The 15,683-nt window shown below is 40.3% G+C and overlaps 1 protein-coding gene across 1 annotated transcript in view; it reads left to right on the forward strand.

Annotated features, from left to right (window-relative positions):
• The window catches only part of LOC139692777 (uncharacterized), a 111,583-nt gene that overhangs the window by 64,584 nt on the left and 31,316 nt on the right, over positions 1–15,683 (forward strand). The window contains exons 7-10 of the mRNA XM_071591057.1: positions 990–1,542; positions 4,307–4,603; positions 10,249–10,341; positions 14,332–14,562. Coding sequence (XP_071447158.1) covers positions 990–1,542; positions 4,307–4,603; positions 10,249–10,341; positions 14,332–14,562 — 1,174 coding nt within the window. The remainder of the gene's footprint in view (positions 1–989; positions 1,543–4,306; positions 4,604–10,248; positions 10,342–14,331; positions 14,563–15,683) is intronic.

The raw sequence follows: 15,683 nt of genomic DNA on the forward strand, positions 1-15,683 counted from the left end.
AACTAATTGTTAGTTATAATAAACCCCTGTCCACTGCAGAACTCTATTTCTTTCTCCTCGCTGTCATTTGTTGTTCCTAAACCATAGTCCTATACCTCACTACTATCTCTTCCTTGGCTTGAGGTCAAGTTCCAATACCCTATAACTATCATGGGTTTCTCTCGGGAATATCTGCTATTATGTCCTCAGACTGATCGTGTACCTTATCAACTTCTCTCTCTCTACTCGTAGTTCTATCGGTCGCTCAGTCTTATGTTTTCCACCCATCTTTTCTTTTTGCCTCATCACATAGTGTTTCGTGAGAGTTGTCTCTCTTTTATAATATATTTCCTTTATTATCCTAAGTCTTTGAGAAGAAATCCAAAATGTCCAGTATGGTTCAATTCAGGAATTCGCTGTCTGAAAATGATTGGGCACTTTTTGCTAAGAGATGGCTGCTTAAATGACGTGAGTGCCGTTTGATTTTGTGCATAAATATGTTTGATGTGTTGTTTTGCATTTGATGTTCTTCACATCAATCCCTAAAAAGATGAGTATTGCGTTTTCTACTGAATGATATAAAAGTGTCTTTCCAAATTTCCCCTCTTAGCTGTGGAGGAATTGCAAATGAAGCAGCTGTACCTCCTTACGACCTTAAGAGGAAATATATGCCCACTCCCATTCTACATGATAAAGATAAATTTTTGATTTTTACAATGCCCTCATTAAAAGGTATCATTGCCGGAGCATGGAATTGGTAGCAACTAGTTTTGGACTAGCTCTGGTTAGAGTGCTCAAGTGTTGGAATTGAAGATTCATATCACTCTAGCAAATAGATAACACATGGTGAGTTCTGGAATTAAACTTTGTTGGTGTGTGTTTGAAAAGTGTGAATATTTGTGAGTGCTCTTTGCCTTTAGCGTCTTTATTGTCGGGTCACTCAAACGCCCTCGTGCAAACGAATGCAAGTGTATTTCCTTGAACTTGGCTGATGATGCTTCCTGTTCCAGGGCCAGTGGTAACTTGAGGTCGACGCTTAACAAGGCACGTACTCTTTGCGACAAGTGGCGAGAGTCAAGGGGGCGTGGGAGGGAAGGGGGTGGCCCCTGTCCCCTGGAGGCAGGCCCCCTTGCCACGGGGGCTCCCGAGAGCAGGCTCTCCCGCTGGTTTTCCATCAGACGCAACCAGTATGATGTGGACAGGGGCGGAGGGGGCAAGGGGGGAGACGGGGGGAGCGCCCTGGCCACCCCCCCTCCCCTCGCGGTGGTGGATGGCTGCGGCATCGGCGGGGGCATGCCGCTGCTGCAGGAGGAGGACGATGGCATGGCAAATACGACTGCAGTGGTACGGCCGAGGGCCATAATGATTGGTGCTGTGGTGTCACCCACTGATGTTGCGGCGGCCTTCCCGCCCTTCCCAGCTTTCCAGAGGCGCCATCAGCCCCCAGCGCTGCCTCCGCCACCTCCAGGCCTCACCTCGGAGCAGATAAAGAGGCGGCATATCGTGGCAGCCATAGTGCACTCTGAAAACTCTTACGTGGCCACGCTTCAGAGACTGGTCAATGTGAGTCACCCATTCCGCACTCGTTTGGTGCTTGTCTCTCCTCGTGGGGTGGTGAATGGAAAAGGTTGCGCAATTGATTTCGCTCGATTGTGTTCTTCTGGTTTCCATGGGCTGTGGAGTTATTCTGTGGCTACTCAAAGTGGCGACATCACCTCAGCCTCCAAAGCGTGCTCCCAAGTTATGTATAAGTTTCCTTTGTTTAAATTTACCATGTTGTTTAATTCCTTCCCTCACATTTTGGCACACATCACTGTACCTTTTGTGTATTTATAGAATTTTTGGCAAAATTGAAAGTATATTGTTTCCATGCAAAGTTATTGAGGGTGATGTATTCTTTGGTAATACATGGAGTCAGCTGTTTGCTCTATAGCAGGAGTTGACTGAGTTTTCGAGGACAATGGAAATGGGAAATCCTGGGAAGCAGTTACTACTCTACATTGAAAGTTACCATGATGTCATTAAGGAGGTGGTGTGTATGTGTTGGATGCTATCATTTTGAAGTATTTGGTGTTAGCAATTCTCCAGTAGAGCCTGAGCCTTATTGTTACTCTGGGCATGAAGTCACTTGGTGAGTTTGTAGGCAGGGCCTTGTTGTGATCAGCATCATTTCGCTGCATTTGGGGAGTATTTGGGTTTGTGGTTTTTGAAATAAAGCGTAATTTTTGCCTGAAATGGATGATGTAGAGTGGCACAAAAAACGTATTGTTGGCCATTGGAGTGGCGCCTCACAAAAGTGATGGACCGGGGTTTCTCTTGCCTTTGAATGAAGAGAAAAGACCTGTTCTCCTTGGAAGTAGTGTTCAATGATAAGTTCACAGCATTTGAATGGGATGTAAGGAGCATGAATTTTTGAATGACAATTCCATGAATGGAAATATCTATGTATTTCCTATTTCTAGCAACTCAGTTTAGTCTGTTGAATCTAATCATGCTACAAAAGATGTGCTGAAATTGCAAAAAAGTTGCGTGCATCCAAAAATCCTTTAAAAATTAATTGCACTGCCAGAAAAAATTAGTGTTTGCCACAGCATAGGTTGCACTTTTTCCCCATCAAAATTTGGCAAAAATATGGGGTGCGTCTTATCCTCAGGTATCAAAATTATGGGATGATATTCGTGGATTAAACTTATGGTTTTTCATTAGTATACTTTAAGTATTCTATAGCATATTTTCCTTTTTTTGAAAAAGCGGTTTTAAATAAATGTTTCTATTGTTTTTTCCCATTCTGTAAAAATAGGAAGTTGCATGGACTGATTTTTGGTTCACTATGAAAGAGAAAGAATTGAAGTGAAATGCGGTCAGATCCACTGGCATTTGAAGTTGCAATGTCTCCAATGTGTGCAGGCATGGATATACAATTGGATGGATGGATGCATGCATTTTTGGATTAGGCGATGGAATCATATAGTCGTCCATTTGGATGTGGATATTGAAGCGAAGCTCCATTGAGGTGTATATAGGCTGGTGCTAAATCCACCACCCTCTTCCATACTGAATGCGTTCCGAATTGGGGAAGTGGGCGAGAAAGTAGCAGGAATGGCCATGAGCCTAGTGCACTTGGTCGTGGATAATTGAATTAACTCCTCATGCATGTATCTACGAAAACAAAAACTGCATGATGTGATTTTGTTTTCAAATATCAGAATGCATTGAACGAAGTCCTGATTTACAAATCATTCAAGTCATTAAAATTTTGTGGATTCACTTCGGATATTGGCTGGAAGACACTTTAAATTCATTGTGATATCTCTTTGCTACGAGTAAATGCAAATGCCCAAGAACACTGAAATGGCAGTATTGGGGACTTATGGATTGTATTTAAAATTATATACCATCAATATTCAGTTTTGTAATTATTATAAGTTCAAAATATTTTAATGCTTATCAAAATTTCATCCTTAGATAAATAATTGATCTTAGTCTGTATTAAACTTTAATGCTTGAGATACGAGTATAAAGGTTTTAAAATTGAACGTATGCTGCCTATTGGGCTTTTCAAGATATTACCATTAATTTGAATGTGGTATAAAAGTTCATGGTTTTGGTTTTAGAAATCAATAGGGTAAAGTGTATTGTTATTGTGTCTCTAAAAAAGCTACTAAACCATCATTCCACAATTAGCTGCTCTTCTCTGAATCTCCTGTTGTCACACTTGGTCAATTAGATGGTGCTCCAAGTGAAAAAGTTTGATGATGTGATTTGTTAATTGCTCGTTAATTAAGAATCACCAAATTTCTGATTTGTGATTCCATTTATATTGAAAAACCCCTAATTCACCCACACCTAAAATTGAAATGGATTGCACCGAAAAGTATCTCTATGTTTATTATTTATTGTCTATACTTGCTGCGGGTGCATTCATTTTGAAAACATGTTGTCGCAGTAAATTTTAAACTTCAGTCAATTGTATTTCCAGGCACCTCTATGTGGCTTAACGGGAGTTGGGATTCCTTCCAGACACTTCTGGAGACTCCTGCTTTGAGCTAGCTCTCTTGTCTTGCCATCAAATGTCCCTCACGACTAAACTTACTTGAGTGCACTCTGTATGTATATATATTTGCCCAAAGAGAACATGAACTTGGGGTATGGGGTGGATGTGCGCCGCACACTAGACTACCCCATCCAGCATTTGGCATAAGAGGTGTATTTCTCGATTTTGTTTGCTTAAGGAGTTGTCAATTTGGTCGTAGAGGCGCCTGCACGAGGGGCTTGAGATTGTACTGTAATGAAGGTGTTGAAATGTTGACGTGTTCCTCCCCAAAAGGATTACAAGAGGCCCCTGGAGGAGAGCAGTCCGCCCATCCTGAGCGCCCCTAAGATAGCGACGCTGTTCCACCGCGTGCCCGAGATCCTCCAGTGCCACGCACTGTTCCGCATAGCGCTCACGGAGTGTGTGCGCAATTGGGACAAGGAGGAGGTGCTGGGGGATGTGTTTGTGGCCTCATTCTCTAAGGCCGTGGTGCTGGAGATCTACAGTGACTTCATCAACAATTTCTCGATTGCCATGGACCTGGCCAAGCAGGAGTCGAAACGAAAGTCAGCCCTTGCCGATTTCCTCAAAGTGAGTGTGTGTCTTACCAGTGATGAATGATTATGACCATTTCATTGTTTATTACTTTGCTACAATGAATTATCATATTAACCCCTTCCACTTCAATTTATTTTCTGAATATCGTGCCCCTATTCTGTATTTATTTTTTCTGTGGTTCTTTTAAAATGGTATGGTAGGTAATGAAATGATATTTTGTAGTTGGTAATCAACTTGGAATAGTGAAGTAAAAATTAAAAATTTATTATTATTTCATATTATATAGTATATAGTTAAATGATTTTTTTTCGTCGAGACATTTTTCTGATTTACTACAAGTATAATAATAATAATATTAAATATTAAAAAAAAGAAAATTACATTTGTCATTGAAAAATCTCCACATAAAGTGAAAAATTAGGAAATATTTGTTTAAAGTAAGACAACATTATTATTCAATAGATTGGAATACATAATATTATATACATATATATAATTAATACTTAGAGAAAGTATGACACTTCTCAAAACACTCTGGCAAATTTGAAGGTACCTGGAGGTGCTTACACTGCCAAATTGTCTCGCTTCTGACATTATTTTTGAAGCATGCATGTCATCTTTTTGTTGGATGTTGTTTCTTTGCTGTTGATGGGATATGTTCAGGAAAATGAGTCCAATTTTTAGCTTGCAATCAGACTGGTATGTCACCATGTGGAGGTCATCCACGAACATTGTAATTTGGCAGAGTGACCTTGGCCAATAACGCCTTTGCAACATCCAAACGAAAACTAGGTATACTTTTCTTCTTTTTTTTACTTTCGAGTATAAAGTGTAAGAATTAAACAGTGCATCATCAAACATATAAAAGAACATTTTTATATCCTTTCATGAACTTTCTCATCAACGGGAAGCATGCCAGCTGCTGGTCTTGTTTGTCCACATTCCTCGATTATAATCAATCACGCAAGTTGGTTTTGAAACAATTTCTTTGTTATCATCTCTCCTCCTTCTCTTCTTTTCAATGCTCTCATCGTCACTTTCACGTACACAATTTATAATTCTTTTATACATTGACGGGTAGTTTTCACCTCACTATCTATATATATGTAAAAATGTGGACATAAACCAAAACGACACCCTGTGACACACTCCGTCTAACCACATGAATGATCGCATTCAAAATAAGGTTATCAAAGAGGAACTGCGTAGGCACCACAATAAATGCTGAGAAGATGACTCATCGTGTAATAGGAACACCCTTCTCGAGAAGGCAAACTCTGTACAAACTGTAGTAGAAACTTGATAGTCGAAACTTGCAACTCTGTAGGAGAAACTTGATACTTCTATGTGGACACCCAATAGGAAAATGAAAGAAAATAATTCTACGGAAGGATGGCTAAACCAACAGTTTGTCAAAGATTCCAAATTGTAGCTTAGTTTCACCAATAATGTTGCCAAAAGTGTACTGATTAAAAACTATTTTTAAATTTTTGTGTTAAAATTTCATTTATCCTTCAAATTCGTAATATGTTTGGAAGAGAACTCAATTTATTCATTTCTACATTTCATGGCGATCAAGGCGGTAGTTCCCGAGCAAGTGCAATTTGAAATCTGCTGCCCAAAAGTAGGATTTTAAAAAGTTGACGAACAAACCCTCTTCCCGTAAAAACATCGAGAACACAGCTATCACTACTCATAGAAAACCATTTTATTACTTCCAATGCATCATATTTCATGAAATATGAGTTCTTTATGTACATTAGTGATTTTTTAAAGTTTTTAAACTTTCAAATTAATTATGTCGTTCCCCTAAATAATGCTAAAATTATGAAAATCTGATGACAAGCTACATTCGTCATTGCGTGATTTGGCTTCGGGAGATCATGACAAGCTAGGCTCGTCATTTCAGCGCAAGGTGTGATCCATATTCATAAATACAACTTGTTTGAAAGCACATTGTCTGTAATTATTGTAATGGCATCATTGGTCAGAGTAGATGCTACCAATTAAGGCAGGCTTTGGATGGATATTAGCTGTTCAGCTGTACAATAATGCATTTCTTTCCCTCTAATATCAAAACACAGCCTGAAATTTGATTTTAAAATTGGCCCCTATTCAATTCAGCATGCTCTCTACATTCCGTCCAAGATTCCTAACCTGTTCGTTCCCTTTCCTCATTTGCACCACATTCTCTCCTCTATCACAGCATCCCACTGCCGATTAATATGCTTATTTCCAGCCTCCTCATGATTTCGCCCAACAATCTCCTCTTCTCGCCCACCATACCAATGACTGCCTCATTTGTTTTCTTCTCGGTCCATTTCCCATTCTCCATTCTTCTCCACACCCACATTTCAAAAGCCACCAGTCTACATCTATCCTCCTGCTTCAGTGACCACGTTTCCGCGCCGTACATAGCTGCGCTCTATATCAAAGTTTTTACGAGTCTTTTCTTAATATCCTTACTCAACGTCCCTGTCACCAACTCCCTCCTCCTTGTGAAAGCCCCTTTGCCTAGCGAAATTCTGCTCCGTATGTCCCTACTACTTTGACCGTGTTGGTCCAAAACACTACCGAGATACGTAAACTGTTCTACCTGCTCCAGTTTTTGCCCTCCTATTTTAATGTTAAGCTTGGCCTTTTTCTTTCTAGAAAATCGCATAACCTTTGTTTTATTAATATTGATTCTCATCCCATACCTGTCGCAATGAATTTTCAATTCACTAAGCAATGCTTGCACCCACTTGGCTGACTGGCAAACTTTAACTTGGTCATCAGCAAACATGATTTAATGATCAGCAACTGATTTAATGAATTCTCAACTGACTCTCATCCCCATTTCCAGTTCCTCCCATGCCTATTTAACCCTTTCCTCTGTTGAGTGTCCTTTATCACTCATGCTTTCCATTGGAAAGCATGAGTGGTCAAGGGCACCCATCTTCTTAGCACTGCCCATCCCAACCATCCATCCATTTCTTGCAACCGAGTCTTGCTCGAGACATGTATAGACCATGGATAATTCACCTGTCCTTATGGTGTTCTCATATCTTCAGTAATGCCTACATAATTTCTCCGAAATTTATTATATAATAATAATACATTTTATTTGTCCAGCAATCAAGTAGCCACAAATGTTACACTTGATATAAGACACGTCAGGGGAAAGTGACAAAATACATTTGTGGATACAAGACATATCAGGCATTATCAAGAAATTCAGCAATTGAATAAAACATTTTTAATTTTGAGAACCTAAGTAGACTTGACTTTAAATGCAGCCACACTTTTATGGCCCTTAATCTCAGCTGGGAGTTTATTATACTAAAGTTTAAGGCCCATAACATTTGGGCCAGCACCTGCATTGTTTCTACACACATATAAAACGTGCAGATGCTCATTCTGCCTTGTAGAATATTTATGGATACCACAATTTTTCACATACTCAGATTCCTTTTTGTATGTACTACTACATGAAAAATATAAATGCATGGCACTGGCAATACATCCAATTTTTTAAACAGGGGACGGCGCAAGGGGCATTGTGTTTTGCAAAACTCATTAGCCGAATGGCTCTTTTTTGGACCCTGAAAATAGCCAAGGCCTTAGATGTTGAACCCCAGTAAAGGATACTATAGGCTATGTGAGAATAAAATTCACCTTAGTATAGTGTATAGTGCACAGAGAACGGCCACTGAAACTGTGGATCTAATGGACCTTATTAAAAAGCAGGCCGAGCTTAACTTACTGGTTAAAGTACTTATGTGTTCATCCCAAGAAATTTGAGAATTGATGTGGAAACCCAAAAATTTGGTAATTTGTACCTATGGGATCACCTTCCCATCAACGTAAATAGAAAGTTCTTTGCTTGCTTTATTTTTATTTGCAAAATATATTAGGTGAGACTTCTCTATATTCAAATCTAGGAAATTATTATGACACCAATAGAGTATGTTGTGGCTAACCTGTTTACACTTAACTATCAATTCATCAAAAGTAAGCGATACAAGAATAATGTTGGTGTCATCAGCATATAACAAGGGGGTAGCACCGTTTATATGTTGAAAACTATCAACAAGGTCATTTATATAAGAAATAAACAAGACAGGCCCAAGAACAGAGCCTTGAGGAACACCTCGATTAAGGACCTTACTTGGGGAAACAAAAGATGTACCATTTTTAGAAACGACCACATGTTGTATTCTATTAAATAGGTAGGATTTAATCCTAGCATTAGGTATGCCACGAATACCCATCCTTTGGAGTTTCTTGAGAAGTAATTGGTGGTCAAAACAATCGAAAGCTTACGAGAAATCGAAAAACATTGCAGAGACTTCCATATTTTTATTTAGAGCGTTTAAAGTCTGGGTTATTAACTGATAGTTGGCAGAAGATGTAGATTTATGCTCCCTAAAACCATGCTGAGATGGTGAAAGGAGATTGGAAACCTCTTGGTAAGAAATTACCCTAACATAGAATGCCTTCTCAAATATTTTGCTGAATTGGTTCAGCAGAGAAATTGGACGGTAGGAGTTAGTGTCATGTCTACTTCCTGAATTCCGTGAAACAAAAAAATTCATCCTGGATGCACTCATCAATTTTCCTTTCAATTACTGATCTGATTACTGCTATGCGAGGGCTATTACTGCCTGCCTCAGGTGAACCCTGCCTTCTTCAAAACATCAACTGACTAAGTCCTCTAAGTAAGGACTTACCCAGTAAGGTAAGACCTTACGGAGAGGTTAGGTACACCCTGTCATAATTTTTATTCATTTTCTGTAAACATCCAAGGTAAATTTTGATGATGTTTTACTAAGTTGCATTGAAACTCAACAAGTTTAATTAGTGGTCATTTGTGCATGTGGTGGCTCTGATGTGCTCAGGTCTGTTGTTGCTGGATGACTGAAAGGACTGGCGCTGCTGATGAACTGGAAGCGCCACCTGATAGGCATCAGCCTTGAGAGTAACTTCCTTTGAAATTCTTCTTCCGAGGGAGCTGGAGCCAAGTCTAAGAGCACCTGTCTTCTCTTTACTGGAGAATAAAGCTTCCATAGTGCTTCTTTGGTGCTTCTTTGGAATCTCCTCCTCTCTGCTTCCATAGGCTCTAGAACTGTCTCCTCTTTTTCATCCTCTTCGAAGTTAGAAGTAATTCAGCGATGGTCAATTCCTCGGCATGGGATAGTTTCTCCCCAAAGCCTTCTCCTCCGATTTGTTTTACAATAATCATTATTTTCCCAATTTCTCCAACTCACTTCATTCCTTTATTATTCCAATGGCCTTTGAAAGATCAATATTTTCCACTTCTCTCCAACTCCTAAACATTCATTTGCCCCAATATTGAAGGAATGCGAGGAGAGCTTTAGGGAGGTTTAGTATGACTTGAAGGCCCTGAACATATTCATTCATGGCTTAAAAGGCACTCTAGTCCAAGGGTTGATGGAGTGAAGTTTTGTGTGCATATTCAAGTGTCTTTCATTGAAGTAATGGTTTTAAAACTGTTTTTTATATGGAATTTTGAACTTGGACAATCTCAGGGCATCTCACCTCTACTTCTAGTTCAGCAGTGCGCCTTCTTCTGGATTTGGCATCTCCTAGACTATTCATTTGGAATTGTTATTGGGAGTGATGAGTGGTTTGTTTCCGTTTTGATGCTGATGCCTTACTCGTCATTTCCCTTTCAGGTGAAACAGATCAGTGCCCATGACCGATTGTCATTTTTTGGCCTTATGGTGAAACCGGTGCAGAGGTTCCCGCAGTTCATCTTGTTCCTGCAGGTGAGTCGTACATTCTCTCTCCCTTCCTCTGCTCCTCTTAGTTTATGGTATCCCTGTCCATCCTCATCTATGCTCCCCTTCTTTGTCATATTTGAAAACCTTAGCACGATTGAGTGAACCCTGTGATGTCCTTTATCAGTAGACACATTTTCTGTCTAATACTGGTGGAGCATGATTGGCATTGTTGTGATAATGGAGGTTTCTGCAATTAAAGTGATGAGTCTAAGAAGGATTGTTTTTTGTTGCTTGGAATAAGTAATTGTCTATTGCTTGACTAATTTCAATGGCATGCTCGTATTGATTTACAGAATAATAATAATTGGCTACTTAAGGTCTGACTTTATGGAATTGAATCATTTTATAATGAAAACGTTATGTCTTAGTAATTCTGCAGAATTTTATTTGATCCCAGCCCAGGTTTCAATGTTCAAAGTCATCATTATGGGGAACTGACTTCTTGCAGATGTCCATCTTTTTATGTATGTTCCCCTGTAGGCAAGGAGGGGGAGGCTTCATTTGGAGGTGGTCAGTGCGGGAAAATTGGGTTCAAATGATATGCAATGTTCTAGTTAAAAGTGTTGAAATAAGTGTTTGAGTTGAGAAATGTTCAATCAGACTGGTGTGTATGGCACATTGGGGTTGAGAAGCAGGGAGACAATTATTAGATAATGAATCAAACCCCTGGGTCTAGTATCACATTTAATTAAGTCTTTGCTGCCATATATGGTGCACTTTCTCTGCCTCAGAATATGAGTAATATATGGGGTATGTCTTATTCTCAGGTGATCAAAATTATGACACGAACTTTGTGGCTACAGCTTTTGGTGTTTTGATACAGTGGAACCTTGCACAAGGAGCATAAATTGTTCCGCAATCTTTCTCATGAAGCAAAACACTCATTCAGTGAAACACTTTTTCCTACGTAAATTAATGTAAAATATGGCAATGGATCTCATGCCTAAAAAAATAAATTATGTGCAAGGTGTATTCAAATGAAATAATGAACACATTGCTCTGGATTGTGAATCATCTTAATCTTTTCTTCTATTGTAGAATGAACCGACATGGAATTCAAATCTGTGTGAAGAACAAAAAAATCATAATAATTAGTGTATTATGTGATATATTCCTAATTTTCTTTAACTAGTAAGCTGTCCAGAAACATTTATCTTTGACTAATGCTTCAGAATTTTTTTGAAACTGCGACTTGGTGTTATCGTTGAGTAACTATATGTAGTGAGTGCACTTAGCCTCTGCCTTATTAGGGTGTTGCTTCTCAATGTGTGATGCAACAGTTTCCCATACTCTCCCTTAACCTCCCTTTCACAATTAGCCTGCTTTTCTTCAGACTTGGCACTTCTTGAAGGCTCGTGGAGTTTCTGAAAAGTAAACAAGCATCACTTAAATTTTCAAATTGCTGCTTGAATTGGCACTCAACGGCAGTGTGAGACCGTCTTTCATTGGCTTGTGGTCCACCAGTGCACTCTCCTCCGTGCTGATTTTTTTCCAGAAGAGATCATTTTCATCACAATAATATGTAATGAATAGTATGAGAATATGTAATGGTTGAGTAGTTATTTTTGTCTCTCTCATTGAAGCATCCATCTCCTTAATCTTGTCCAGAGCATTGAAGGCAGAGCAATTCTTTGGTGTCGACCGATTGTTGATGTGCGCTCTTGGTCAGCCACGCTTGCACCTTGTTCCGGATGGTCGATGATTTTCCTTTTCATTTCTAATTTATTTTTTATTCTCTTATGGCTGGCTGTTGGGGCTTTTTCTTGAGGGGCGTTTTTGTAAGTCTTCACAAAATATATTAAACTGTGCGCAATAAATCACGAATACTGTCAGAGTGCAAATTTGGAAAAATGCCTGACCCTTCACTTTCAGATCAGAACTTTCACGGCTGTCTCCATGGTGGAAGGAGAAAGAAACTGGTTGAATTTGTCCACTCCACTGTAATGGGTTAGATAGTCCAGCCAGGGCATTTGCTGGACAATTCAGTTCAGCCATTTAATATCTCATCAGTGAAGGGTCTTGCCTATTACGACTTATTTTATTATATTCGTAATAAGTATTGGCAACTCAGTTTACCGCAGGCCATTAACAGACCATGTGATCAGACAAATCAAATAATCAGCACCTGTGAACAATATTTCTTGGAAGAGCAAGCATCCCTACTATGGGTCAATGATGCTCACACTATATTAGTCCCTGGAAATATCTGTGGCAATGTTATCCAGAACTGCCAAATCCCTTTTATTTAAAATCAGTGCATCAATGCCAAATGATTTTATTGAATTCCATGCTCCGTAAGAGGTATGCAATTGCTTTGCTTCTTCCCAACATCAATATTGAAATCCCTACAGGAATAATCGTAACCCAGCATTGTTGCATGCTCATAAACATTTTTCAAACTCCATGCAGAATAGTGCTTTTACACCGTTGGATGATCTGTGTAATGATCAGTTTCATCCCTGTGAAGCCAGTGCTCACATTTGCCAACAAAAAACATGCCAAGTTTATTGCATCCTCTGTCTGTTAGAGTTTTCTGTGGGGGATTTCATTCCGTTGCATGCAGGTATCTTTCAACTGAGGATTTAAGGATCAGTGAGGATCTTGTCTTTCGACTTCAGTTTTAAGGTTTGCTTTCAAATAGTCCACCACCTTGTCATGAGAGGTGGTTCGTGGGTATAAGTTCCACATATGGACATGGGACATTTTGATAGGGTGCCTGAATCATGGTAGTAATGGGAAGTTGCCCTTTGTATTTCCACCCATGAATACTTTGCATTTTTCCTCTCAGGGGTTTGGTTATGGTACCTGTGCACGGAGTTTGCTGGGCAGCATGCAGCTGTACCAACCCTTTTGAAATTTCTTCAGGGACACAATGTAGTGATCACCAGCACCATTAGTTCCCACAGTTGGGCTTCAGATTCACCCTGAAATAGGTCACCTCCTGCTTTCGTTGGGGCATCTGCATCTGCTCGATTACATTGAGTTGGTGCTCCAGCTGTGCCCTTCGAAAGATAATCGCATCTTACCCTGTCTGAGTACGCCTTAGGGATTAGATGAGAGGCTTCATTGACAGTTCTTTTAGTGTTTGAGGTATTGTTTACGTTTCGGATGACGTCTGATTGCAATATATTTTGTGAGCAAACTTATTGAGATCCATCTGCAAGGATTACACCATCATATTTGACTACCCCCTGACAGACTACTCTTTACGGGTGCTCTACCCTTTCCCAGTTCTGATTGATTTGTAATATTGGAGTCGGGCACACCTTTAATGATATGCCTTTGGCAGGAAGATATAACTCGGCAAGCGGTGCATTGATGTATTTATTCATGAGATAATTTCTGCACTGTCAAAGTAGATTGGGTCAATCCTGCAACGCGTATCAAATCATGGCAAATGGTGAAATCCACTGGCAATAGTTCCTCAATTTCCATCAAATACGTGAGAGCAAACGGTTCACCATTTTGGCATTGTGGTATCTATGGTGCCGTAATGTGAATGTATACTTAAATATCAATTGTAAATGAGATGAGGGAAGTTAGTTGAAGAAGCTAATTTCAGATTTTTTTTAACATGTCTCTTTAGATCATTAAAAGGGGATGAACAAGAAATGTAATACTTGAATTAGTGCAATGCATTAATTTTGCATTTCTGGGTGTTCAGACTTTTCCACATCTTTAATCCATAACAGGGAGTGACTAATGATTATTTTGCTGTTTTATTTTGTTTTTAGTTCCTTAACTTGATGATTATGTTGATATATTTTTGTGAAACCCTATAATAGTTGAAGAAATGTGTGCCATATACACTGGTGGTTCTTCTGCTGTTATTGGTTTGTTTTCCGTGCCATCCTCATCGCCCCCCTGTTGCTCTTCATGCGATTTCTAGCCCTCCATTCTGCACAAAGCGTATATCTCTGTCCACATTTGCCTTGCATATGGTTCACTCCAAGGCACCACTCTCTTCTCCTCCAGGACCTCCTCAAGCACACACCCCAAGGTCACCACGACCGTATGTCCCTGCAGCTGGCGCTCACGCAGCTCGAGTCCCTCGCTGAGATGCTGAATGAGCGCAAGAGGGAGGCAGAGCAGTACCAGGCTTTCCGGGAGATGTTGCGCCATGTTGGGGGCAAGTTTGCAGCGAGGCCCCTGGTGTCGGACGGTGCAGGTCGATACCTCCTCAGGGAAGACAATATGACGCAGCTGGTGACTATCCCAACTTTCAGTTTTTGTTCACCTCAAAACGTGGGGAGGGAGGAGGTTGTTTTTGTATAGCTATTGTTGTCTCATGCATTGCAAGTATAGCCTTCGAACGGTATGTGCTGCACTTTTGAATTCTTCATGGGATGCCCATCCTCTACGTGATTTTCCTGGTCGGGGGTCATATGTGCCGTCACTTATCAGGCGGAGATAAAGTAGGCATCTTAGGTGGTGGTGATGATGCTCGTCTTCCTCCTTCTTGCCCTGCATCCTCATTGGGCAGGGCGTAAGGTGAACCTCACAAACACTCGAGTGCTTTCTCTTGTGCTCTCCAACGGGCGTGCAGATTGGCTGGGTGGTTTGAGCAGTATTTGTGGTTTAGTGGCCGCTGAATGTTATAGCATCACTGGGGTGGAAGGGGTGGCAATTTCAATTCTGACATATATCGTAGGTGGTCTATCCAATAAATGCGTTAACTGGTGCAATCTGGCGGCCATGACGTGGACTGTAGCCCCTACACGTCCACTAGCCAGGTGCTAGTTGCCTGAGACCCAATGAGGAGCCAGCCAGCCGTCTGTGCTTGGCGGTTCGTCGAGCTGTGCTGTGCGAATGGTGCCAGTTATGTTTAGTTTCTGGTGTCCTTGTTTCATAATGTTCATCAGAAATGGAAATTGACAAATTCACGGAGCAATGAATCAACACCAAGTTTTTTGGTGAAGTTTGGTTAAAGTTATCAAGAAATTTCGGAAATGTTGACAGCTGTGTGCGGTGATAGTGCTCTACAGAAAACATCCATTTTCAAGTGGATTGAGCATTTCAATGATGACCAACAAAGACGCCACGGATGACGCAAGGCCGGGACGACCTTCAACTACTTGTGTTGACAACAACATTGATTTATGTGTGGTCCCTTGTCATTACCGACCATTCGATAAACTGCCCGAATGATAGCGGATGAACTGAATTCAGGAAAATCAGCAGTGCGCACTATTTAACCGAATATGATGGATGGATCCTTCACCATGACGACAATGCACCAATGCACATTCAGCATTGATTGCTCCCCAGTTTCTGGCAAAAAACTCAATCACCCTGATCATCCTCCTTATTTGTCAGATCTTGCCCCC

Source organism: Hetaerina americana, unplaced genomic scaffold (assembly GCF_022747635.1).
Source record: "Hetaerina americana unplaced genomic scaffold, ioHetAmer1.1.p SCAF_41, whole genome shotgun sequence".
NCBI classification, from domain to species: Eukaryota; Metazoa; Arthropoda; class Insecta; order Odonata; family Calopterygidae; genus Hetaerina; species Hetaerina americana.